Consider the following 27,649-nt stretch of genomic DNA (forward strand, 5'->3'; position numbering starts at 1 on the left):
ACTAAAACATACAGTGACATGTAGACACAAAGAAAGATGAGAAATAAAATAAAATAATTTAATTAAATATGCTAGGGAGTTCAGTAGAAGAATATATATCTATAATAAATAGATGTTTGTTTGTTTTTTAAAGTTTGTATGCATTGTACAGTATTTTTACACTTTAGTATTAAGTTTAAAAATAAGTTTTCTTCTCTGACATATATATATATATATATACACACACACACACACATATATATACATATAGAAACAGTCCTCCAGTGATCCACACATAAGTCTTGTTGGGTAGTTCTCTCGCTGAGTGGTGCTGCAGCTCTTCAACATAATAATCATGCCGAACATGCAGCATTGTGTGTGTGTGTGTGTGTGTGTGTGTATGAGCGAGCGAGCGAGCGAGCGAGCGAGAGAGAGAGAGAGAGAGAGAGAGAGAGACAGCGGGTCACATGACTTTTCCTCGTCGTGTCCCGCAGACAGTTTAGCCTCACGCAGTCACAGAGGGAGAGTCTCGGCCTCAGACAGGAGTCACAGGTGAAGTTGAGCACCATGTCGCTGCGGGACGAACTCTTAAAGTCCATCTGGCACGCGTTTACAGCTCTGGACGTGGACAAGAGCGGGAAAGTCTCCAAATCTCAGCTGAAGGTAAAAAAAAAAAAACCCAACCCAAAAACAAATAAAAACAACACCGACATGTTTCTGAGGTTGCTGTTCAGAGGATCAGGAAACTCTCTCGCTGTAGCCTCACATCACGTTACCTTTAGGCTCAGATTAAAAAAACATCTTTCTGCGCTTTCTCTATGGGAAAATCAACGGCGCGTGTCTGTCCGTGAACGCAGCACAGACACACCTGTTGGTCGTTTCTGCTGCCGTTGATTCATAGAGCGACTTCTGGATGTCCTCATAGAACACCTACAAAAACAAACCATCAAATGAATAATAAAGTAAAACCAACGAAGGCTAGATGAAGAGATTTCTTTCTGTGTTTCTCAGTAAAACCACCTGCATCACAACAAGAGACAATGAAGTATTTGTTCTATGGTACCTGTTATTTCTTCACGTTCTGTTGACAGTCTTACTCAATTCTTCCTTAGGGTTGAAATCGATGGTTGTTCTTTTTTTTTTTTTTTTTTACTCTGATTTGTACTTGAGTTAATCACTGTTAGTTACATTACAGCACTGAGGGTGAGTAACCAGCCCACAGAGCTCATGTTTGATTGTTTTGCTAACACAACATTAAAGTGAAACTCTCACCAAATTGGAACCTAGGCTTTTTTTGTGAATGTATATGAGTCAAACCTTTGTGTAAAAGCATAATTGTGACGAAAGAGGCACTTTTGAGATTGACCGTATTTTTGACGTGTCGATCCCCGAGTATGTCTGGGCTGCCATGACAACGACTAGAGGAAGAAGCTACTGCTAACGTGAGTTGTTCAAAACTTTCTTTTTAGTCAACTCTGTGTACACAAACAATGTTCTCAATGCTCATGTTCATTATGTAGAGACCCTGGTTATACTGCAAGGCAAAGTTTCATGTTGCGTCGAGCCTTCTTAGTGTTTTAAAAATAGCGATTTTGATGCTAGCATAGAAGTGCCCCATGCACTCCCATTGAAAATGAGTTTGAGCCGAAAATGAAAATACGGTCAATCTTAAAAGTTCCTTTTTAGTCGTAATTAGGCTTTTATGTGAAGGTTTGACTCATATTCACGAAAGTCTAAGTTGCATTTTGGCGAGAGTTTCACTTTAAGCCTCCATGCCAGAGAGTACTCAGGAGCCTTGACCCATATTCATGTCACATACTTCACCTGTTATGACCTTTTATAGGGAAAACTAATAAATGTGTTGTTTGTATGTGGTAAGTCAGGCCTGTATCAGTGGACAGATCACAGCCAAGTAAAACAAAAGTCGACTGTTTTTAAATTTCCTGTGGCTAACTCTCATTATGTATACAACTCTATGACACACCCACGTGTTTCCAGTCAGACATTGTTCAGCAGTTTAAAAGAAATCAACAATAAAGGTCAAGTTCTGAGGTCGGCAGCCGTTCAATATGAAGAAAAAAGAGCTCATCTTTAGTTGTATTATTTAACAGCTTCCTCAACAGACACTCAGCAGTCAGACATGTTTGATGTGCTGAAAGATGTGAAACTCCCTCCTCTCTGACTGGAAGTTAGCCAATACAGTATTCCCCTCTATGTCTACTCATGTGAATGTAACATGCTGTGGAAAGGTATTCTGGGAAAAACACGAAATCACTGACTGTGAAGCAGAAACGTGTGTTCTGGGAACATTTGAGCAACACAGTTATTCCTGCCGTGCGTCCAACTTTGGATGGAAATCTACCGCACATTGTGTTTTTAAATAACTCTGTATATACTGAAGTAGCTCTGACAGTTCCTGGAGCACATCACATTTGAGGAAGTAATTATTTTGTAAGAGCAGGTGAATAATTCAAGTTTCTATTTTAATTTAAGACACTATCACACAGTAGTGAGCAGACAATGGCCGTCTGAAACCACACTGCACTGTTAGCTGAAACAACAGGTGAAGCTTTTGTTTTGTTGCGAGAAAATGTGGATGAAAGAGAAGGATTTAGTTTACAAAGGCTGGGATATCCTTACTTCGGGTCATTAAACTTGTAGTATTTGATTGAACATCCTTGGAACTGTTTGTTGGACAAAACAAGACATCATGTGCATTTAGCTCTTAAGTAATAAATATTTCATATACTCATAATGATAATTAAAAAATGAAAATAAAACAATTATTAGTCATTCCTAGGACTGGATATTGAACTCTGAACTCTTATGGCGCTAACCACTTTTCCTCTGTAATAGCGAGTATTGAAAAATATCCTGTCATTAGATACCAAATTTATCGAGGGAGTTAATCCCATCAGTGTATCTAAAAAAGATGAGGAAATGATGGGGCTCGCCACGTGTATGAGTATTATAATCTTTTGGTAAAATGCAAGGTATCAGTACTGGCATCTAAATGTATTGAACAGTACCCGGCCTTAGTCAGTCCAATAATCCATTAATAAACAAGACTTTCCCATCTTTCCAGGTGCTGTCCCACAACTTATGTACAGTGATGAAGATCCCACATGACCCCGTGGCGCTGGAGGAGCACTTTAAAGACGACGACGAGGGTCCCGTCTCCAACCAGGGATACATGCCGTACCTGAACAAGTTCATCCTCGATAAGGTATCGACACATTTCAGATATTACTCCCAACTTGACACTTGAATATTCTCCCCATGTTTTATTAGTTTTCTTCTGCAGTTCTGTTCAACCCCTGAACACAGTTAAAACCCCTGCCATGGCTAATGCAGTAACCTTAATGAATGAGAAAAAAAGGAATCAATTAATTAAAAATGTATGTTGTAAAAAAAGGGACTACATAAGTATTCACCCCAAGTTCAAGTATTAGTGAATTTGAGACCACCTGAGTGCAGTGTTTCAAGGGCCTGTAGTATAAAGACCTGTGTCTGAGGGTCCAGTCACTGGTTAATCAGTATTCCTGGCTACAATTAGACCATGAAAACAAAAAGAACACTCCAAGCGACACCATGAAAAGCTTATTGAGAAGTATAAATCAGGTGATGGATACAAAAACATTTCCAAGTCACCAAACCGAACAGCCCCAGAGTTCACTTAAATCCATCATTTAGAAATGGAAGGAATATGTACATGTGTAGAGCAGGCAATTAAGATTTGGTTAATTCCTCGCTGTAGTAGAGCACAGCCATCATTTCAGGGAGAAAGTCGACATGCCATTCATCTTGTCTACTATCCCTATCCACTCTGATTTTGTTGTGGGTTCTTTAACCTTGCAGTATTTGAAGAAGGTATTTGTCACATGGGCTGAGTTTGGTTTGAATCTTGCCTAAATATATCATACTGAAGTCATGAGTGATCTCTGAGCCAAATACTGATATTATAGCATTTCATTTGAACTGTTTAAACGTGATTTGTTGTCTCATTACTCAGCAAATCTTCAGTGAAGACAGTGGTGACACACAACAGGAGTTCCCTGATCTTTGCATAGTAATAGTTTGTAGTGCAGTGTGTGACACGCTCAATTGTGTTTAACACTCATTGTGCTGAGCGGAGCTGAGACGGCAACACAAAACCAGTTATTGAACACTGAGTCACTTCATTCAGCTGCCTCTCTGTCCCCCTGTGATGATGTCATAACGGGTCACAGCATGAATGGAGGAGCGGCGATTGTTCAGCCGGGCAGCTTGACAAGTGAAAGAGCCGTTCTCTTATTGAACTCTGACTGTTTGGAATTCTTGTCATGTGATGTCATAACGATGGAGGACTCATTGCTTAGCTGGTGCTGTCATGGCGATGGGTCTGGAATTCTGATGTGTCAAGGTATTATTGATAAAAAATAGAATAGAAAAGAATGGAATAACTAAAAGTTGGCTCTGGTCTCACCCAGGAAAACACAAACATGTCCATAGGATTAAAAAAACAACACAAAAAAGATGCATCACATCAATGAAACAAACAGTTTTACATCTGTCAGTGCATTCATACCTGTAGTGTTCAGCTCATACTCTCATATTTAAGTTCACTGCAACTGAGAACCTTCAGCATTTACTCTAACTGGTTGACTACATAAATGGGATAAACAATTTCAACAATTTCAATTTCAACATTATTTAATGTTGACAAATCACTTTTAAAAGTAATAAATCTACAATGCTTTTAGAAAGGTGCAGAATAAATAACTGTTTTCCTTATGTATTAAAATTTTCTTTATTTGTTTTGTTTATGTTATGTGGTATCCATGTTTGAGCAACAACAGTCTTGATAGTTGTCTGATAGTTTGTAGAAAAGTTGGTAAAGAAGTCGTGTCCCTTCCGGTGGACCACATGGGACCTTATTTTGGAAAAAAAAACTTGGTAGTGAACAGAGAGAGAAAAAAATTTTTTTTTCAATCCCACCTAAATTGGGCTATGAACTACACATCTGATATTTGTCAGTTTAAAAGATAATTTTCAACTGCAACAGTCATGAGAAAGGAGAGTTCTGTGAGCAGCTCTTCAAAGTTTAAGTTACGGCTTTTGGCGAAGGTTCAACGAGTCGACGCTAAAGAGACGGTTGGCTCACATCTAAAGTGAACTCTGAAAGCCTTTAAATCAGTTTTGCAATGGCATTTTAAAATGCAACAACTTGCTCACCATTTGAAGGCAGAACATGGAGAAAGAATGATTACGGACGTGTATTTAATCCGCTGCTCTCAGCAGAGAAGTTAGGCGCTTCATTAGAGACTTAAACTGTTTATGTCGGGACACTCGTGACCTCATGGTGTTGTCCCCTCCATGAATCTGTTAAACAATAAGACTTTCCCTCAGAGAGCTTTTAACAGCGTATTGTGTGAGTGTTGTTTGGAGTAGGTTCTCATGGCCAGCGCTGCTTTCAGTAAGACTGCCAGTCTCAGCAACTTCAGAGCAACTGTTGGGTTTTTTCCTTTTTAGTTCCTCATTCCAGCTTTTAAGACATTTGAAGAAAGTTGTACGATGAGTTTTGCTGCCAACAACATTGCATCACTCTTCTGTGTGACGCACACACATGGGAACATACAGTCTCCTCTTTAAGGCTTTTAAATCTTATTAAACACTGTGCAACATTATCGTATATACAGGATATTTGGTATTTAAATTAAATTCAAACCAAGACTTGTGAAGCAAAAGGAGAGACGTGACGTCATGGGCCAACGTTATTAGCCCCCAACACACGCAGACACACACACACACACACACACTCTTTAACCACACACAACCATCCCCCCCACCCATTGAAGTGGAGGTGACGGGGCCGTGGAGAGCGAGGGCGTCGGTCAGCGCATTCAACTCCTCTCACTCCCGAGGAAACTCCACCCGGTCACACAAGGAAGCTGTACATGTATGTGCCCAAGAGAGTGTGTAACCAGAAACTGAAAATACAGGAAAAAGGACTCCTCCTTTCACACATGAACGGAGCTACTTAAAACTGAAACCCTTCAAAATAAAAACAAAACAACCCCATGTTACTCCTGTGGAATTAACACTGGATGACGCGCATGTGTGTGTCATTCTCATCCTCTCTGACTCACTTCACTCGTCAGTAACAATGCAGCAGAAAATAAAGAGCACACGGCCGATACTTTTTTTTTTATTAGAGGACACAGGCTGACGGACTGTGGGGCTCAGTGATCTGAAACATGGATCACTGACGACTGTTGATTTTGCAGCACAGACAGCGGTGATGGTGAAGATCTGGACTCAGCAATTTGTGGTTTGATGGAGCCTCACGCTGAAACAAACAATCCTCTGTGACCCTGAAATGCCGTGTGTGTGTGTGTGTGTGTGTGCGTGTATGTGTCAGTGTGTGTGTTTAGGAGAGAGAAACCAACTCAATGACCAGCTGCAGACCTGTTTTACTTTATCAGGAACCAGCGTTGTTGTTATCACTACAATATTGGGAGTAAATTCAAATGGACAAGGTCGAGCTTCTCTGCCGGCACCCAGACAACCTCATCAACCAGCATCATCTGAAAGGTTTACGGGCTGTTGTATCAACGGCATATAGTTTTTCCACATTTTCTGTTTTGCGACTGCCTATTTGTCACCTAAAATGCTCTCAGAAACATACCTTAGCATACTATTTAGCTAAGGTTAAGGTTGGTAAACTGTATGTTGCAGCTGTATTGCTATAAAAAAAATAGATATGATTGAGTACAGATATAGTTATTCAGTAAATACATACCACAAAGAGTCAAGTGGTGAAAGTATTGTCATGTTTCTCTAAAAGGTCTCATAGAAACAGCGATTCTCAGTTTTGTATTGATGCATTTATCAGATAATCCAGTGGGTTTCCAGTTATTTATGTAACTTAAGAAGAAGAAGAATTTAAACAATTTAGTTTGAAATCTAAATCACTGTATTTGGAGATGCATGGTTTTACAGGACAGCGATGGTACATCTTCTGATTTGGGTTAGCAGAACTATCGCAGTCGTTGAAGTTGAACGAACAACCCAACCAACAGCTGCAGTTGTTTTGCTGATTTTGTGCTTTCGGGCATTAAAAACTCTTCTCATTTCTCCTTTTTACATAACGTTCATTTCACATCAAGTTTTCATCTGCTCAACACTCGACTCCCCCTCTCTGCTGGTGGTTTCATTTACGACAGAACTTGTCATTAAGTAGCTGATGATCCTGTTCAGCTGGTAACAAGCATTTTGTCCTGCTGCATAACCAGACACCACTTTGTCTCACAGCAGTTTTTTCCCTCTGTGGAGTTTCTGTGTGAGCTGTAAATGCCTCTGCAGGTTTGGGATGCAGGAGATAAGGCTGCAGTTTGGATCCTGAATTCTAATGAACATGTGGCAGTGGAGAAGGAACCGGAGGGGAGGCAGCAATCACAAGGCTCTCATTGTTCTAGTGGTGAGGAACAGAAAAAGAAATCCAGCAGGCCACGAGGACAAAGACAAACAAGACGAGCTCGACACAACAATGTTAGAAGAAGCTCTTTCATAACAAATCTAACCGTCACGACTTCACTACTGTCCCCTCCCCGTCTGTCAGCCTGCTAGCCCGTCTCTCTGCAGACAGTCTGCGCTGACTCAGTCAAAGTCTAACAGCAGCAGGATGATAAAGACTGAACCTGAACATCCACATCCTCACATGAGAGACAGTCACACCACTGAGCAACACCAGGACAGACCAGAGGTGTTCACAGTGACACTCCCCCATCTATTTTTAGACTGTAAACACCACCTGTATGCTGAGTTGAGCCTTTTATTTTATTTCCACAAAAGAGAAACAGCTGCTGTGTTCAGCTTGAATTAATGTCAGTTTAGAGTTTTACCTGTCACCTCGGAGAATTACTGTTAAAATGAAGAAAACTGAAAAACCATAAAAAGCACTGAGACAAAGTGAAACCATTTAAGCTGCATGTAAACAATAAAACCTCTTTAACATCCAGCACAGGCTTCCACAGTCACTCACCCTCAGTTTAGCACAATAGAGAGTTACATCAGATCCTGCGTAGCCGTAGGAAAGTTCACTCCAACTGCAGTTGTTCACTCCGGCTGAATGTCCCTCGCAGCACGGAACATAAAAATAATTCAACTGATGGGCTTGTTTCGATCCCCGCAGTGCTGTTGAAGCATTGCAGTAAAAAGGAAAAAAAAAACAAAATGGCGCCGCGAAGACGGTTATGAACACGTTTCATTTCCCAGAACTTATTCACAATAAAAGCCCTCGTCCTTTAAAAGCTTTTATCTTGAAGCAGCATTACAGGAAACGTTGTGTTTTCACCAGCAGTGACTAAACATGACTACTGAAACAGCTGAAAGACAAGACGCCAAAACGGCAAAACTCAGCAGATGTTTGAAAGTACAAACAGGACGAGAGAAACCAAAGAGATTCAGTGAGAAGCTACAAGTGTATTGAGAGCTGAACACACTGACTTTCCAAAACGCCTTTCTCTCGGGTTTCCTGCACCGACATGAGCTAAGTCTCCCTGGGGAGATGGGTGCTTGTTACGGGTTGGACGCGAGTGGTCACCACGGCCCGTTTTGGAATCGGGGCGACCGCTGCTGAACTCTGCACAGTAAAACTGGTGATGGAGAAGAAAACTGGTGCAGCTCAGTTTGACTCGGTGCTGTCCAACATTTCTGTTATAGAAGTTGGAAAATCTCCTTTATTTGATATTCAATTCAGCCTGACTGTGTTGTCTTCGCTTCAACTCAAATAAACTGTTACAGGAAGTTGTTTGTTGACCACAAGAGCAGAATAACCTCAGACCTGTCACGTTACAGTAAACATGTTTCTTTTGTGTATGTGCACTGCCTTCTGTTATAGCTGCTCACATACCTGACATATCTGATATTATTTATGTTAATGTGTGGAGGACTACATCGCGGTTATGAAAGCAGGTTCTGCATCACTGGCTGCTCAGACCACACTAATGACCGCAGCACATCTCACATCGTTGATTCTAGTAGTATGAGTTCAGTTTCAGGGTTCACTTCACGTTTTAATTGGAGCGAGAGCTGAAGTTGTTGTGGGGGTTTTCTGGTGGTTTGTTTGACGGGACGACTGCCAGCAGGACGAGATGTGCTTCTAATCGGCCTGCCAGCAGTCTCCATGGAGACGTCACTGTTCAGCGGCTCGAGGAGAACATTTCCTCTCCACAGCTCCGATTGTACCTTTTCAAGAGCTTCGCTCACATTTAACTCGAGAGATTTTTATTTTTTCCCCCGAAGGAGACCCCTCTCCTTACACAATTGTTTTGACAAGATTCGTGGCATCTCTCTGGTAAGGAAACAGCATAGAAAGTTGTTTTTATGTGGACATTTACTTCACAAGCCATGTTTTAATCTTTTTTTTTCTCTAACGTGTTACAAATATTTAATGACCTGGCCTGTTTTAATAAAGTAATATCCTAATTTGTACCAATACATCAGACCTTGTACAGGGGTTTATATGATTTATAAGCAGTATGCCATTGATTTAAAAAAAAAAAAAATGGGTCACCAGGTTGTGAAAAGTCCAGTCACAACCTGGCAACTTCCTGAACCTGGCAACCTGACAAAAATTGGTCTGATTAATGGATTATAACTCATCTATAAATGATAGGACATGATTTGTTAACATTTTCAAAGCCACTTGTTACAAAAAAGACAGAAAAGGAAAAGCGAATCATTAGAAAGTGGAGACAATGAAACATATTGCTTCGCAAATTGGGCATAAGGGCCACAGTGGTTTCCAAACTGAGGGTCAGGACCCTCTCCTGAGATAAATGAAGGGATCAATGCTCTCTGACTCACAGCCTAAAGAAATATGAAGCCCATGTATGTCACTTTTAAGGGTTGCAAGCCAACAGTTTGGCAAAATCTGACCAACATGTTATGCTATTGGAGATGTCAGCATGGAGAATATCAGAGGTTTATTCTCATCTTCCTACCAACTGTTCAGCATCTCAGAAAACAAACTGTTCTGAACTTGTGAACTGTGACTCACCAGAGCTGTTGTTCTGTTCTGCTGCAGGTGACAGATAATTTTGACCGTCAGGACTTCAACAAAATGTGCTGGACGCTGTGCTTCAGGAAAAACATGGACCAAAGCCAGCTGTTCATCTCCAACGACGATGCCTTCAAGATCTGGTGCATCTTCAACTTCCTGTCTGAGGACAGATACCCGCTGGTCATTGTCACGGAGGAGGTGAGTGGAAACCAGTATTTTCATATTTTTGCACCAAAAACAGCTTTTTGTATAATAAACCCAGTGATGATACTTTTCAAACTTAGTGCCACTTTTTTCTTCCAAACTTTAGTTTGACCTTTAGCCCATATTCAAGTGTCTTACCTGAACCACGGCCACCAGGGACTAACGTGTAAACTTGCTCAGTACTGGTTGATGAGTCTCTTGGGTCTTTAATCACTGGAAAACACTTCCTCTGAGGTTCCTGGCTATCTGTTAAATAAAGGAAGTTACTAATGTAAATTGAAAAGTTGCGATCCATTTACTCCTGTCAGAAAGAGATAACTACATGTACACACAGACGGAGACAATGTCAGGAAAGTTGAAACTCACATGCTCCTGCCAGACACAAACACAAGAAATGGACAGTATACATAGTCCTGAAATGATTCTTGTAGCGTAAAATCCATCAGCTTTTGTCAGTCTGTCAGGTGAACTTCTCAATGCTACTATGACTCTAATAAATGGGCTTTTGTTCATCTGGAGCTCATACTGGTCAGATATGAGCTGGATATGAGTTGTGCTGGTGTACATGTTGGCGCTTCACTGCAGCAGTAACCAGCCGGCTGAAAGCTTCTGTTACTCAAGAGCAGAAAAGGAAGTTTCCAGCTTCCTGTTCTTTAACAAATGCTGGAAGATTTATTGTTGTTCAACAAGCATCAGAGCTGAATCACAGGAAGATTGTTTGCAAAAGGAATATAAATATCTGTGCTGCAGCCAGCTGGTGTAGAGATGAACAGAAGGAAAAAATACACGACAGGGACAGTTATCTTCAATATAGATTCACAGCTGTATGTTTTCATAATAATAAAAGTAGCAAAAGCTCATTATCATGCTCGTGTTTTTACGTCTTTGCTCTCCCTCGTGTTCTGTGTGTGTGTCTCCATGCACAGATTGAGTACTTTCTGCGTAAGCTGACGGAGGCGATGGGGGGCAGCTGGGTGGAGGAGCGTTTCGAGGACTACAAGCTGCAGCTGAACTCAAAGCAGCAGAGTCTGAACGCCTGGGAGCTCATCAAACTGGTGGGCTCTGGTCACTTCAGTAAAGGCATGGACCGCCAGACGCTCTCCATGGGCATCAACGAGGTCTACCTGGAGCTCATCCTTGACGTGCTGAAACAGGTAGGCTCAGACAGTGTCTGTGAAGGGTCAGGGGCTAAATGCCGTTCCTAGTGTTGTCTAAACTATTTAGAAAGATGAAGGTGACATCACCACCACTCCTTTTCTTTTCCCTGGCCTAAGCAATAATATTCACCGCAATTTGGTTTCTAATGTATCATGTCAAGCACCCACATCCTCCTTTCTCTGATGTCCCAATGCCAAATCAAAAAACAAACCGATAGTGAACCGCAAAGGAGCAGCGTGGATCGTACAGGGACAAAACTTAAGTGCAGCATTTTTTTCTCTCAGCGAACAAACACTTTATCTCAGTGCTCCTGAGCGCACAGCCAGCATCTTTCTGCCTGGAAACATTGTGTGGACACTAGCCTGCAGGCTAAACTAAATGATGAGTATTGGTATCCATACTCAGAATGGGTGTGGCTTAAACCAAATCTGATGGGACTAACCTGAAATGACAGTGGGTCTATATAGAGCTGGTGTATTTATTTATTTATTTATTGGAAAATTATTTAAAGAACAGCTCACAGAACTGAGCTTCAGGTCAATGTTTTGATCAACTGTAGAAGGTAATTTATTAATCATTGTACAACACATGATTGTATGATGAAATGAAAGTTGTTACTTTTACTTAATGTTACTGAAATTACAGAACATACAGTATATAGTTGTTTATATACAAAAATACATAAATATAGTATCTTTTTAATCTGAATCAGAGTGAAGCAACACGATGATGATGATGATAATGATGATGAGACTGCAGTCGGCATCTTTACATCAAAAGTTCGACATCTGAGAAACACTGTCCATCAATTTTAACTGTGTGGGAGCACCAGGCATTGATGTTGTAAACACAGAGTCCACCTTTGCCTCCATTGTAACCCTGCGCTCTGTCGGCTGTCCCTTTCCTGTGACTGGGCATTAGCCAGAAGCAGCAGTAAACCAAGATGGGTTAGCCTGGCTCTTATTCCAACTGTCTTTCTCCCTGGAACAGTCTGGCCGGTCAGGTTGGATGGTGGAAAGACACCGCGGACTGTGATGGTCTCAAAGTCTGCTGCTCTTAATCCAAAACACTGACTTTCTTCTCTAGTGACGATGACAGTATTCCTGACATGAGCAGTATGTGTATGTCTTTTTAATGGCATTTGTTGACTATAAAAAATATAGAATAACAAGGATGACACTTGTTGAATTATTGCTTAAACATAGTCAAGCCTTTGTGTCAGCAGTAAGGTCATGACTAAAGAAGCCTTTGGTTTGACACAAGTATTTCCTTCGTCAAGTCAAATGTTTTACGTCCTTTATGAGAAAACAACTGTGCAGATTATGAAAAGATGTTTTCAGTGTTTGAAAAAGACAAAGAAGGAATCAAATGAAACACAACCATAACAGACAGAGGTGGATTGTCATGGCGAGGAAATCTGAATTAAAAGAGCTTCTTTTATAAAATAAGGAAGTGAGAGTTTGTGGTCATGTGGTACAGGGCTGTATATCTTCTTGTGAAAGCACGAGTGAATGTTACTGAGGTCACACAGAAACAGATACAAGACTGCACCTGCAGCACCTGAAAACATTCATTGTTTTCAATTTGCCTTTGTCTTTGCAGGGCTACATGATGAAGAAAGGACACAAGAGGAAGAACTGGACGGAGCGCTGGTTCATGCTGAAACCAAACTCCATCTCCTACTACGTGGGCGAGGACCTCACTGACCAGAAAGGAGATATCTTACTGGATGGAAACTGCACTGTGGAGGCAAGAGGCCACTGTTGTTATGAAAACTCTTCCACATGTCTGATTTCTTAAACCAGTGTGTGCATGATATCAGCAATATCACCTGCAACTGATACCCTTTATGTCCACAACTGGTGCCGTATGGGGGGTAAATAAAAGTTCAGTCACTGAAAGAGAAAAGTCAGATGGATAAAAAGGAAAAAAAATGTGAAAATGATTTTTTGCGCAACTGCATATTTTGGTGCACTCTTCATGTTTGCTTAAATGTTTGTGTATATATGAGCTGGTATAATCATCGTGTTTCCGCTGCAGCCTCTGCAAGATAAAGAAGGAAAGAAGTGTCTCTTCCTCATCAAGTCTCCAAATAAAAGCTTTGAAATCAGTGCGTCAGACAAGAAGAAGAAGCAGGAGTGGATCCAGGGTGAGAAACTCACAGGCATTAATCCTCTTATTACTCTAACTCTATAATCATTATTTCAGCCTCAACCTGATGTCTCAGCAGATATTTTACTCATGTGTCTCACTCATTCACGCCCTTCTGCAGCATATGCACTTTTGAACAAAGTGACTTTTTTGTCAATGCAGCATCTCAGTGATGGTGAAGAGACGATTTTTCATCTGAGCTACGTCAAGGTCATTTAAAGGTCATTTTCTGGTCTTAAAAGTGTTAATTTGGATCTGAGCCAATGTGTTGAAACACCAAAGTCAAACAACACAAACAAAGTAGCAGAAAGAGGCAGCAGTGTTCCAGCAACTACCATGTTCTGCAAGGTTAAATCCCTAATTTTTTGAATGGAATCTGGTGGCTATTTGCAGCAAATACTTACCAGTGAGAAGCCAGAAGCTGAGAATATTTGGCTTTTTTGCTTGAAAAATGTCTGAAAATGACTAATTTACAATCAAAATACTTTTGTTGGCGATTAATCCATTGATCAACTTATTGTTTCAGCTTTAAAAGCCAGCCAGTGATAGCAGATTTGTGTTTTCCTTCACAGAATTCATTTTGTTACATAATTATACTGAACCGCTGAAGCTTCTCTCCGATTATCTGGACCCTACATACATTCACAGACAGCTTTCAGTGAAACCACAACATACATTTTACGTCTCCTCCACGTTTCAGCCGTTCAGACCTGTGTGAGTCTGCTCCACCAGGGCCGGCCAGCTCCACACCGCGAGGCCCGACAGAAGCGGCGGGAGCTGCGACTGAAGCAGCAGGCCGAACAGGAGGAGCTGGAGCTGAGGATGAGGGAGCTGCAGACGGCCAACGAGGCTAAACAACTGGAGCTGGAGAACATGAGGAAGGTACGGAGAAGACACGCAAACACGCTGAATGTTCCCCCTGCGAATCCAGTCTGTTCAGGAAATGTCTGCTGCAGTAGTTCCATGTTGAAGTATCCTGAATTTAAAATAGCTCAGAGTGGAAGTGAGAAGGGCAGCAGTGATCCTTGACGACAGGGGAAAGATTGTACCTGTGCGTGCCAATAAGATGTGCGTATTAGATTATCCACAGTCTAGTATTGTTGCAGAGATTGTTCTACGTGGTTAAATTAAAAAAAAAAAATCACTAGAGATCAATTATAACAAACAATACACATGATGACAGTGATCAATCTTTGTAGCTAATGTTGTGCAGCATCACATGAACCATACGTTCCTACTGAAAACTAATGGGGGAAGTATATCGGCAGAATAGCCACTAACTGCTGCTAACTGTAGCTGCTTTTACATAGAACAGCTCAGTTAGCTGTGCAGTTAGAAATTTGGGCTGGGAGCTCGGGGACCAGAGGTGTTCGAGTCAGACATGTGACTCATTTGTGACTCATGTCAGTCTCTAAACATTTTTTCAAGGGAAATTCAAGTTGAGTCCTAACTTAGGCTGGTTTTGACCAAATAATTTGGTGTGGTAAAAATGTTTTTCCCATTAATTCTAATGAGAGGAGTCCAGTAGCTGCAGCGGTGCTGGCAGCACGGGACACGGGGACAAAAAGTTTAAAAACCACGACATCACACACACGGAGTCACAATCCCACACCGCGGCACAGTTGACTTGAGTCCAAGTCACATACAGTCGAACTGTAACACATCAAAACATCAAAACTGCTACTTCTTCACATTATATAGTTGATTTTAGTAAATGTTTTAATGCTGCAGGAATTAAAACAGGAATCTTTAAGACCAAGTAAGCGACTACATTTATCTCTATGATAGACTTAATCTTGATTGAACATTACATTTTGTTTTTAAAACTGATTTTTAATTCATTTTCAAACACTGGCAGGCTTTCTTCAGTAATGTGCATCAAGTTGTGGACTTTTTTTTCCCTCTCCATTATCACAGCGTAAAAAATGCAACCCTTTTTTTAAATAACAGGTTTAAACTGCAGTGATTTAAGACACGGAAGTAAGAGATTTAAAACTGACACACTAAAGTACACACAAAGATAAGGGGTCCACAAAAACTAACCCCACTCCCAAAACAAACAACTCAAAACAAACAGGTGGATTAGCATCATAGTCCTGTGATGTGGTGACACCACATCACCATGAACATGTCAATATTAATAATGCTGTAATTGTAACCATGGTGCACCTGAAACACCAGCACATGGTTATCTGTTAAACAAGTGATTAGCAGAAGAAAGAAATCTAAGGGCAAAGCAGGAAGTAGTTTACTGGAGTTTGTTTGTGAATGAAACTAGAGGGATTTCCGCTGAGGGAATTTCTAAAGCTGTAAGATAAAAAAAAGGCACTTCAGTGATTTAAAAACGTTAAGGACAGGGGGCATTCCTGTTCCAGGAGCAGCGTGAAGACAAGTTGTTCCCAGAGTGTATTTGAAGAAGTACAGACAGAGCAGCACTTTGTGTCCTTTTCAAGGCCCTGTGGATATTTAGACTCACATGTTGTCTTTATACAGCTGACTCAGCATCTTTTCTGTTCTACATCAGGAAAGTAAACTGATGGGATTCTTACTCATCTACTGTCCTCTAAGCTATTTTGAACTGTGATCAGACGGCAGCATCATCAATCTTATCTTGACTCAAGATGGCAAATGAGGAGTATCTGTCAGCTCAAGGAGATCAATCTTCACAGACAGAAAATATTTGTTTTATTATCACTGACCACACTTCTTAAGGTAACATTGAGACCAACTTTTGGACCTGTGAGAAAAAAGTGTAGCCCTCTCATTTATCTGTAGGAGGCAGATGTAGAGCACTTCAGTATAATGCAATCAAATATCTGCAAGCACACATTCCTCTGATAAAACCACTGCCCACATGATAACTCTCCTTTCCTATCTTATTCCAAAATGCAGTGTTTGGCATCTGATTAACCTTCAAACTCCCGCAGAGCATCATGGGCTATATTCAGAATGCCAGCACAAATCTTTCAGTTTTTTTGTTTTGTTTCAGTAAGTGTGGATAGCAAAAGCTCACATGAAATGTTGTTTTTAAGAATCTGATCTACATCTGAATCAGAACCACATTTAGAAGTGGTTTGAAACGTGATTTAAGATTTAGATTTCCACAGATGCGTGTAAAGTAAGAACAGGACCATGTATCACACATCAACCAAAAGTTTGCAAAAGAAGAATCATTTTAAAGAGAGATTTTAAATGAAGCTCGAGACTTAGTGTGTCTAAAAGAGGCAGGTAATAAAAGCCCGATCACACTTGAAAAATGACTTAATCTGGACAACACATTTAATTGGACTGTCAAAGCACAGGTTGGCGTCAACCACTGTATGTAACGACTGACAGTGACGTCACAGATATTTTACCAACCAGTTTGCTTTGTCATGATGTTTGCAGCTAATAAAAAACTCTCAAAGCTGATTCAACAACATTCCATTTCAGAGACGTCGCTTAAAATAAACGTAAACTGATAGTAGCATGAGTTGTCTCTAAAGCTCTTGTAAGAGACAAACTCATTTTTCTGCTTCACACTGTTGGTTTCAGTCACACACACACAGTAGTTGCTGCGTTTCACACAACAATCAAAGTAGGTCACCTAAAAACTCTGATGGCTCTCCTCTGAAACTCACGGCAAGCTCATGAATACCAATAATAGATCCAGTCCGCGTTGCGGCCTCTGAATGATGAATGGTCTGTCACCCGCTGCCAAAAGAGAAAAGAAGAATGTGTATTCAGCTGGGGGGGGGTGCCAATATTAGTCTCCATTAAACATGTTTTTCCAGTAAATCTCCTTAAACCGACTTGCACTTGTCTAATGACACTCTTGACTGACTGGTCATGTTTAAATTCAGAAATGAAGTGGATTCCAGTGAATCGAATGATGAAACGCTGCTTCCTGTTAATGAGCTAAATGGCACAAAGCTGAGGGCTGATGTCATGCAGTAGATTTTATGGCTGAGCATTTGAGTTGGATTGTACCAGTGTCCTTTATAAAGTCGTCACTCAGTGTATTTCAAATATAATGTCAGAGATTGTGAAGTTTGTAACCCTAACCATGAAGAACAGATGCATGGGACTATATAGACTAAAGCTGGAATAATTCACACAGTCTTTTTTGTCAAAGTTAAAAAGCTGGACTATATGCATGGTTCTGTTATATAAATGTCAGCCAGTGTGAAACTGCTCACATTTACTCAAGCCTCATTTCTGTTCCCAGTGAGCCGTAAACGATTTGCCCTTAATGACTCATTTCAGTCACCCCTACATACTATACTATATATATATATATATAAAAATAAAGATTCTAGAGTTGAACACTAAACATCCTCCAGTGATTTACCATATAAAATCAAATTGCCTCACAATAAAGTATCAAATTGTAAATAAATATTGCCTGCAATAAAAGAGTGAAAAAATGACAAAAAACTGATGAGTGAAATTTTCTAACAACTGAAACAAAAGAATATTTAGATATTATTCAGACACAGTCTCCTTATATCCACCTTAACAGTCACTCACATCTGCTCTGATGTGTTTCATATGTGTACATTCTCACTACGTGCGTTTATAAATAACAGTTTCTTTGTGGTAATCTGGTACTGAGACTTTTACTACTTCCTGGTATTTGCACCGTCGCTAAACTTTATCAAGGGGTAGACGTACTAAATAGAGAATTAAAAAAACATTTTTAGCTGAATTTTAAATATTTAAAGCATTCGTGAGCTCACAGTCTGATAAATCTCCTCAGAGGATAATATTCTTTATCTGGACGGAAGACACAGTTAATAGGTTACAGTTACAGCACAAGGTATGTTGCAGCGATCTGCAGGGTTGTGACAAACTGAGATGCAGCAACAGTCAGTCATATTAGTTCACAGTGTAGTTGTGAAACACCCAGTGAAGTGGAGAACAATGGTTTGTCTTTGTCTGGGGCAACACTGCCCACTTATAAATGCACAACAATCTGCCATTGAGGTGAAAGTCACACATAGACCGTTTCATGAATGCACAGTGAATATATGTCCACACAGACAGAGACTCAGCATCCCCTTTAGTGGTCACACTGTGCTGCTATAAGTCGAAGACTGTCACAGGCTTGAGACAGTTCGCAGCTGGGTGACACGAGTCAGCATGAGGTTGCTGTGTGAACACAAGCACAAGTTAATTAACTTAAAGAGTAATTTCTCCTGTTGTATTTGCTTTAATGTACAAAACAATACTGACGTGCTCCAAAGTTTTTACTTCAGTTTACTTCACTTCCTCTTAAACTTGGTTTTGATTTCTTCAATTGCTAAAAGCAATCAATTACAGGCAAAGGAAGAATAAAAATAAAACAACCAAAAACAGATATTGACAACGGCAACAAAAATATCACCATCACCCCTAGTATACAGGAAGACAAACTGAGTCCACGCTCCACTAGGGCCCACAGTGTGTTGCCTATCTACAATATACAAATATATAGAGTAGAACCTGACTGATATATTGGTCCATGTTATTGGCTTATATGCGTCAGTTCTATTCAATAGCAAAAAACCCAGATCCAACACAGTTCTTTGTAATCTTACATCTCAATTATTAGACAAAGAAAGACAACCTTTATAGGTTTATAGTAGAAACACTCTGCAGTTTCCTGGCATTACAAAGTTAAAAACTCCATGATTATATTTTGTCTTGGCAGTTACAATTTGTCAGTTCATTTTGAGTTTCCGTTTACTGTTTATTTTGTTTTTAGTGGATACTAGTCATACATTCTCAATTCCTCTTTAGATCTCATTTTGTTAAAAAGGGTTTTAGTTTTTAATAACTGTTCAGTAACTTGTTCAAAAACAGCACATTTGCCTCCTTTTGTGTGCTTTATCAAATATTTCACCTGAATTTGAAGCTGAAATATATGTTGCTGGACAATAGAGGTGTTTTAAAATATACTTTTATCGACCTTTATTTGACAGCTGTCTGTTTCCCTTTTGACCAGGCTCTGGAGGACTCAGCGGCGAACGCAGCAGAAGAAGAACGCAGGCGTCTTCAGACCCAAACTGAACTTCAGGACCGCTACAAGATGGACCTGGAGAGAGAGAAAATGGTATGTCACCCCTTGTCATCCTCATTACATCAGCATATGCAGTGGAGCAACTTCAATTTAAATACAACATCCTCTTTTTGGTACACTGTACGGAGACTGTGAGTTGAGGACAATACTGTAGCTGAACATTTATCAGCAGGTGTCAGGTCAAATCAAACGTGAAGAAGATTCTCAGGCAAAGAGCTAGAAACAGACTTAGAGTTGAGGTACACTACAGCTTGGGTAAAGGTCATTTAAAGCTGAACTGAAAGTTGACTTCAGATGAGTCATTTTAAGTTGTGGTGATGTCCTCATTACACTTTTAATAATACAGTACGTGGTGAAGACGCAGCTATACTTTGCTTCAGTGCCTCTGCTGATTAACATATTGACATGCTCAGTGGACAGCAGGGATGTGGGTGCACCAGCTAACGATGATTATCATCCATTAGTGACTTGATGGCTGGTTTTCATGATATACAACACGAGTTTTATCATAGATTATAGCTGAACCAACTTAAACTTTGACATTTAGAAATTATTCTTATGACTGGAATAATGCAGTGTTTGACATTTTGCTTGATAAAATAACTAAAACAATGAAGTGATCACGCCTAATCATGTCTGTGCCATTTTATAAACACCTTAGCATAGAATCTAATTCTAGATTATAGTGAGATGCTGATGAATCACAGGATAGTGTACTTCACAGTGCCAAGGAGTTACATGCATAATGCACCACTACCTATAACATAAGCTGGGATGAAAGAGTCACCTAAAGGAAAAGCTGATAAACAAAGGCAGTCTTTGGAAACCTGAAGTATTCCTGTAGGAAACTGCTTATTAAGCAAAAGTGTTAATACTGACTCCTAGATAAAGTATTTCTCTGTATTTCCTGGTCCAACAGGTACGGCAGCAGATGGAGGAGCAGGTGGCGCAGAAGTCTACAGAGCTGGAGCAGTACCTACTGCGGGTTCGGGAGCTGGAGGACATGTACGGTCAACTGGAGGACGCTCTGGAGGACGAGAGGCGTGCAAGACAGGACGAGGAGGCTGTCCGCAGGCTGCAGGCACGGTCAGTTTACAAAGAGTGGGCGAGGGACAAATGCTTTGAGGCTCCATGTATATTAGAGATTTTTAACAAAAGACTCAGAAACCAACGAAAAAGTGAATATTATGTTGGCATAAGTCAATTCAGGACATTTAACAAAAAAAAAAAAAAAAAAGTGGGCCAGTCTCACATTACAGCAGGCTTAACTTCCTAGCCTACAAGATATTGTTAAGATTATCGTGCCAGAAGTAGCAATACAGCCACTCATGTCAACTCTCTCTCTCTCAACAGAATATTTCTACACTAGTTGTGGGAAACTATTCAGCATGAAACCGTCTTCCCGTTATTTTTTGAGAGTCACACATGCAGCAAGACATTAGACTTCTGCTTCCCTCTCTCCACCACATTTCCTCCAATGTCCTTCCTTCCTCTCTGCTGACATTTGCCTTCCACCTCATGCGAATAACCAGCAGTGAGCATGTCAGCACCAATGACTGCAGTATTTAAATTAAAACACTGGGTTAAAAAGCAACCATCTTTTAACATTAACATCCTCCACACAACCCATTACACAATGGTTGTCTATCTTCTACCTCACTAAATTTCAACAGTTTCATGTAAAGCTTAGAACAGTAATAGTATAACTGCTGGGGTTACCAATTAAGCAACACAGGGCAAATTAATTATAAGGGTAAGAGACACCAGGAAAAATTAAAAGCCATTATGACAGAATAGTTGCTGAAAGATATGTCATAGCTGCACTGTCATTGTGCACTGAGCTGACCTCATCTCCCCCCCCCATGTTACTGTGGGCAGAGCTCTGTGTGTCCATTTGATTTCCCAAGATGTACAATATGCAATCTGTAGTTAGTTACACAGGAACTGTAAACTTCAACAGAATCTGTTATTGTACTACAGCACCACCTGCTGACAGATTGGCAGGCCACAACCCCCTTCAGTTACAATGAATGTATGCATTAGTTGCCTAATTTTTTTTAGTTGAACATATAAAATATAAAATATTTGAGTTGATGTTATTTATAATTTCAAATTTTGTGATTGTACTGAAACTAATGTTGTCATAAAAAAATGTTGGTTTCTGGAGAAACATATACAGTCTTCATGTACACACCTTTAAAAATATATATATTCATAGTAATACCATGGTTATCACCCACATACAGTGCTGTACTGAGTTCCCTCCCCAGACAGTTTATCAACGATTCACACCTGGGCTCACCTAGCAACCCACGTGGAGGCCAGATGGGTCAACCGCAACCGTGAACCCACAAGTGGCTATAAGACCCTGAAACTCAGAGCTCTGTAAGGACACTTCCACACAGAGTTTAAAGGCCTGCAACTTCCCCAGTTAATTATAACTGAAAAAGCCTCTTGAATGAGAGGTGAAATGTGTTCAAGAATGTTGCCTGCAATACAGCACTTAAACTTACCATGACCTTTAAAAGTGTTTTAAATATTATTAATCGGTGTATGTCGATATTTAGATTATTTAGACAACACTAGTGAATTCATGGAGCTCAGTTAAGGTTATTATATTCCTTAGCATTGTTTAATGTGACACACTAATCCTGGCCCAATACCAGCTGGAAATGGAAGAACTATTATAATCTTTACTGACCTGTGTTGATCTCTGTGTGGAGCAGGTTACTGGAGGAAGAGGCTGCAAAGAGGGCAGAGCTGGAGCAGATCCACCTGCGGCAGCAGCGCGCCATCTCAGAGACAGAGGCTGAGAAACAGGAGCTGGAGAAGGAACGTCAGGCCAAGGAGAGCGCCCTGCAGGCAGCCATGACACAACTGGAAGAGCTGGAGCAAGAGAGGCAGGGAGCGCTGCAGCAGTACCAGGTTGGCTGAGAGCACTCATAGTCATGATGTGGGGACTACCAGTAGCCAGGGGGACTGCAAGAGTGATTGTATTAAACAGTAGGACTTTTTTTTAAAATATAGAAGTATTTTTTTCTTACTGCTATAATGAACAATAACATGTTCTAACAGTAGTAAATAGTGATAATTCCCCATCATTGGTGTTATTTAGGATGTGACAGGGACAGATCTGTCTACATTTACAAAAAAACAGACTTCAGTTCTCGGTAAAGTTGTTCTGTGTCTTTACCACTGGGTGTCACTATATAACCGGTGGATGGCAGGCAGCTTTTTAAACGCCACAGAAAATCATGAGAGGAAGTTAATACTACTACATGTTATTTGTTGATGCAGTACTAAATATGCTGTTCTTAGAACATAAAAAAACACATTGTATTTCATTACTTACTAATCACTGCGGTTTGTTTTTTGTCCGCATATCCTTATGTGAACCAGACGGTGATGAAGAAGCTGGAAGACGCAACCAACAATACAAAGACCTGGAAGCACAAGGTGGCTGAACACGAGGGCATGTTACGGCTCATTCAACCAGGTAACAGCAGCACACTAACACTGTCTGGTTTTTACTTCTATCTCTAAGGGGACCAATGTGAGACAGACTTTGAGGGTGTGGACACTTTGTCCAGTCTTCAAAGGATGGTTAAAGGCATAAGACTGGATTTTAGGGTTTTTATTGTAAAGTTATAATCCTTTTCATTGCGTCAAACTGAGTGTACAGAAGGATTTATTGTCCCTATATGTCTTAAAATCAATCAGTAGAGCAGCCTGTAAAAGAACTCTACCTTGTGATCATACCTTTTTTAAATTCATCATTGATGCATTGTTGTTTCTCTCTGCTCACTCAAATGAACGAGTAAATATCCTGTTATGTATCTTGTCAACAAGCCATCACTTTATCAGACACATAATGCAAGCCATAGCAGTTACTTCCAGAGTCTGCCTTTTGAGGGCAGGACTCAAATTGCTATAGTTGTGCTAACATGCTCCTCAAAGGAATTCTCAAAGATAGTAACATTGGCTAAAATGGGTCATTAAAGCCAGCCACTCCCACCAGGATTTGAATCTGATAACTTTATTGGATAGATATGTTAAATACACCATAGGAGTTTGAGCTTTACCACCATGCTTAGCCACTTTGACCGCCTACATTTGTCACTGTCACAGTCTTTGTAATCAGAACGGCAATAGCCCTAATCAAAAAGGCAAGCTTTGATTTGGGCTTAGCATTAGGTTGCAGCTAAAGTTACCAACCATGAAAGATTTTCAGCTGCCACATTAAAACAACAAACATAACATTGGTAAAAAAACAAAACAAAACAAAAACATAAAAATTGCTCATTGCCATTTCATTGACCAATCGGCTCCTCAAAGCAAAGTACACTCATGGTTACGCACACTGTGATCACAGCAAGTGGCTGTCAGGCATTCTAGTTCAGTGTACCATGTTGGACAACATTGCTGACAGAGTAACAACACCCTTAACGTCTGCAACAGTGCCCGATCCCAGTTAATGTAAAATCAAAAATCAAAAGAGGAGTGGGGGACAACAGCTGTAAGAGAAGTGGCTTTATGGCAACAAATTGTGCAATGTAGCATTGTGGGACCATGAGGGATATGGATGACCACAGTCAGTGTGAGTCAGAATGAACCAGCCATGACAAACTACTGTCAGACTCTCCACTTGATGAGTTTTCAGTGGAGAGTCTGATGGAGTGTTGACAGTCAATAGGAGCACATTTTTGGCCCTCTGACAGAGAGAGAGTCACTGTCACTGATTAGGCAATAATGGCTACAATTCATGTATGACACTGTCTATCTGTGCTGTACGAATAGACAGACTGGTTCAGATAAAATAAAAAATAAAATGTTTTAAATCTTACGGTTGCTCTGCTTTAATTGCATGAGGGAAGAAAAATTTAACACTACATTTTAAAAGACATGGTATTGTTCCTTTAAATGTTTTACTGACTACACGGGACCTACTGAAATGTATTTGGAATCACAGCACTGTTACTGAGGTTTGACAGACTGAAGTCTCACACTTACTCATATTGAAACTAACAGACACGACACACATTTGGCCACAAAGTAAAGTGCTGCATCCGTGAGGCGGACTGTTTCAAGACAAATTACTGTTGCTACACTGTAAACTTATTCCTGTAAGAATAACATACATTGTTATATTTCATCTGATCTAAAGGAGTCAACTGGTAAAGCTTCTGTTAGCCCTGCACAGCTGTTTGCACAGTGCTAAATGTGAAGTTTTTGTGTGACACATTCAGTCTCCCCAAAGCTACAAACTGACTCCTGCTACGAATACATTTAATGGTGCCTTCATCCTACTAATTTCCCAATAGAGTTCATTAGTGAAATTATTGGAGGAGAAATAACTTGGCTCTTTTTAAACCTGGGACTCTCTTGTCATACTGTCTCAGTCAATTATGCACAGGCTGCTCCCTCAAAGCAGCTTACAGCCAAAGAAAGAAAGAAAGAAATCATAACAATGAGATATCTAAAATTCCACAAATTCTGTTGCCTGAAGGCTTCGTATTAAGAATCTCGCTTACTACAAAGCTAACTGACCACGTTAGTACAAATAATATCAGTCTGTCCAAGAGGGTCAAAGAATCTGAAATGGTTGCACAGTTTTAACAGTTCATCTGTAGTAAGTCAAATCATGCTCTGCTCAAACCTAAGAGGATAAAAGGCATTTTTTTGTTTTATCTCAAATGTGAAGTAATAGAAACATTAATGAATGATTTGTCAACATAACACATACTAGTGCTCACTTTTGCTTTGCAGCCACATTTGTATATTTACATCTGTTTTAATGATTAAAAGTTGAAATATTCCAACCGCGATGGTGAAGAAAAAATTGAATATTTTCCATCCAGGTTCAAAGGGACCTACGATGATCACCAACTGGGGCCCAGCCGCCTTTTCTGATGCAGAGCTCAGCCTGAGGGAGAAGAAATGGCAGGAGATGAAGAACCCGCCAACCCAGGCTCAGTAGAGAGCCCCTGTAAACCCTGAACCTTAAACAGAAGACAAGTGAGGACTGCTGGGATGTCCTGGCAGGTGACTGGATTTTCAGTGGAATCAAAATGGGAGATTTACAAGCATAATGTAAGGCATTTTTATGTTAAAGAGGACTGTAAGTAATCAATTACCATCTTTAGTGTTGCCCAGTAAGGCCCACCACTGATAGAACTTGTATTTCCAGGCCTCCAGGCAGGCCACCATGGATGAGGGCTACACACACTCACATTTTTGCATTGTGAACTAATTTTGGCTGGCCTCCAACAAAAATAGTAAGTGAAGAGGTGTTAACAACAGAAAAAATGAATACTGGAATAATAAAAGATTGATCTCCCTTTGTTGCTAAATGTGCTGATTGCTGTATCAGTTAATCAGTCTTGTATAACTGAGCAGCTAAGTATGTAGATTGTAGTGTGTTTTAAGTCTACTGAGGATGGAGTTTTCTTTACAAAACGGTTTACATGGGATGTTAAAAAAAAAAGTAGCTGTAAAGGCGAAAGAGCTCACTTAGTCCCCTCTACTTGAGACCATCTGGGCTACCGTAGGACTAATGGCTGGTAAAGCTACAAGTCAGACACACTGTCAAATATGTAAGCGCTTTAGTTAATAGTTAATAAGCCCCTCTAAGTCTTAAAAAGTGCTTAGTAACATTTATAAGACTGCAACTGTTAATAAACGCATAATGAAATATTTGTTACATTTATAAGCACTTATCAGAAACTAGTTAACAGTATATAGACTGCATAAGTTTTTTTTTAATAATAACATTAAAACCACGTTTGAGTATTGCGTATTATATAAATTGTATAAATTGTTAACAAGTTTCTTTTAAATGTATTAAGTTTAGAAGCACTTATAAGGGCCTTATTACCATTAACTGAGGCTTATTTCACAGACCTTGATATACAGCATTAGCTGAGAGTTGACATGATTAAAATCTGACCAAGTTAACAATATACATAATTTAAATTTGTAGTTTAAGATGTGCAGCTTATTTAAAGTCACAAGTGGAAAAAAGTGAGCAGCACTACCTTTTATCATTTTCTCCAACTTTGTCCTCACTGTCCGTTTTTTATCTATATAATGCACTACTGTTGATCACAGCCTGACCTGGCCGACGTGTGTTTTAGGTTCAGGCTGTAAATTGAATACATGGTGAAGTTGTGAGATCTACAACTCTCCTTCTTGTGACCGTTTTCCTCTCAACACTTGTGGAAAAAAATGTAAGGGATTTTTGTAAATATTTTAACAATGATTTCAATAAAGTTTTGGTTTTCTGTACTGAAGTTAATCTGTGTGAAGGCACCGTCAGTAGCACCTGAGGATGACATGTTTAATGTATGAAGTAAATGATGTTTAACAAATTGCTGTTTAAAAAAGTTCTCTTCTAAAAACAACCTGAATTGAAAAAACATGTACGATTCACTAAATTATTCATTGTTAACAAGTGCTTTTCTTATCTAGTTTGTCTGACCTAGGTTTATAGCTGTCTAAAGATCTGGCTCTTAAACATTTCCTACTTGTAAATTTTGTGTCAGAAATAGGGCATTTTGCTGAAGTCTTGTTCCAAACAAGAGTGCTAACTGCAGATCATTTGTTCTGTGTTGTACTGTAACCATCAGTGCCTTTGACATTGTCATGAATGAACATTGTGATTTATGGTTTTATAAATATACATATGTAAAAAAAAAAACAAAAAAAACCTTAAGACTTAAGTATGTAATAAAACATATCTTTAATAATTTACTGTATTGACTGTATTTTGTCTCGAACTCTGCACTACAGATGCAACAATTAATCCATTGAATTAATTACCAAGAGATAAATTGAGTAATCTTAAATCTCTGATTTCAGCTTCTTCAATACAAATATTTTCTGGGCTCTTTATTACTCTAGAAAGTAAACTGAATATCTTTGGTTTGTGGATAAAACAAGACATTTGAGGATGTTATGTTGGGTTTTGGAAAACACTGACATTTTTCACAATTTTTTGAAACTGTTTACAGCAAACAGTCAGTTTATGGAATGAATAACTGACAGGTGATTTAACAGTAAAGAACCCTGCACTA

The 27,649-nt window shown here is 39.8% G+C and overlaps 1 protein-coding gene and 1 long non-coding RNA gene across 3 annotated transcripts in view; one reads left to right on the forward strand and one right to left on the reverse strand.

The window, feature by feature from the left end:
- The first annotated feature begins 445 nt into the window (after window positions 1-445).
- Window positions 446-27,326, forward strand: swap70b (switching B cell complex subunit SWAP70b). Its single transcript, XM_037106405.1, has 12 exons — window positions 446-642; window positions 3,065-3,205; window positions 10,049-10,222; window positions 11,155-11,382; window positions 12,989-13,135; window positions 13,427-13,535; window positions 14,238-14,419; window positions 19,503-19,610; window positions 20,497-20,663; window positions 22,304-22,502; window positions 22,977-23,073; window positions 25,436-27,326. Exons 1-12 carry the CDS (start codon window positions 547-549, stop codon window positions 25,552-25,554), a joined length of 1,767 nt encoding a protein of 588 aa, XP_036962300.1. The 5' UTR covers window positions 446-546; the 3' UTR covers window positions 25,555-27,326.
- Window positions 16,794-27,649, reverse strand: part of LOC119024030 — a 52,217-nt gene continuing 41,361 nt past the window's right edge. Inside the window, exons 4-5 of one of the 2 annotated variants that reach the window (XR_005076386.1) lie at window positions 19,467-19,592; window positions 16,794-17,230 (exon numbers count right to left, since the gene is read on the reverse strand). This is a non-coding gene — a long non-coding RNA (uncharacterized LOC119024030). Of the gene's footprint in view, window positions 17,231-19,466; window positions 19,593-22,425; window positions 22,557-27,649 lie in introns of those variants that run through there. The other variant, XR_005076385.1, reaches the window with a different exon arrangement.

The sequence above is a fragment of the Acanthopagrus latus genome, chromosome 8 (genome assembly GCF_904848185.1).
Source record: "Acanthopagrus latus isolate v.2019 chromosome 8, fAcaLat1.1, whole genome shotgun sequence".
NCBI lineage: Eukaryota > Metazoa > Chordata > Actinopteri > Spariformes > Sparidae > Acanthopagrus > Acanthopagrus latus.

What these genes read in the sequence shown, in the direction of transcription:
- swap70b (XM_037106405.1), top strand. Translation starts at nt 547, where the DNA reads ATGTCGCTGCGGGACGAACTCTTAAAGTCCATCTGGCACGCGTTTACA. An exon ending in ACCTGGAGAGAGAGAAAATG is followed by an intron (nt 19,611 to 20,496) that starts GTATGTCACCCC and finishes CTGGTCCAACAG; the next exon opens with GTACGGCAGCAGATGGAGGA. An exon ending in GAGCGCTGCAGCAGTACCAG is followed by an intron (nt 22,503 to 22,976) that starts GTTGGCTGAGAG and finishes TATGTGAACCAG; the next exon opens with ACGGTGATGAAGAAGCTGGA.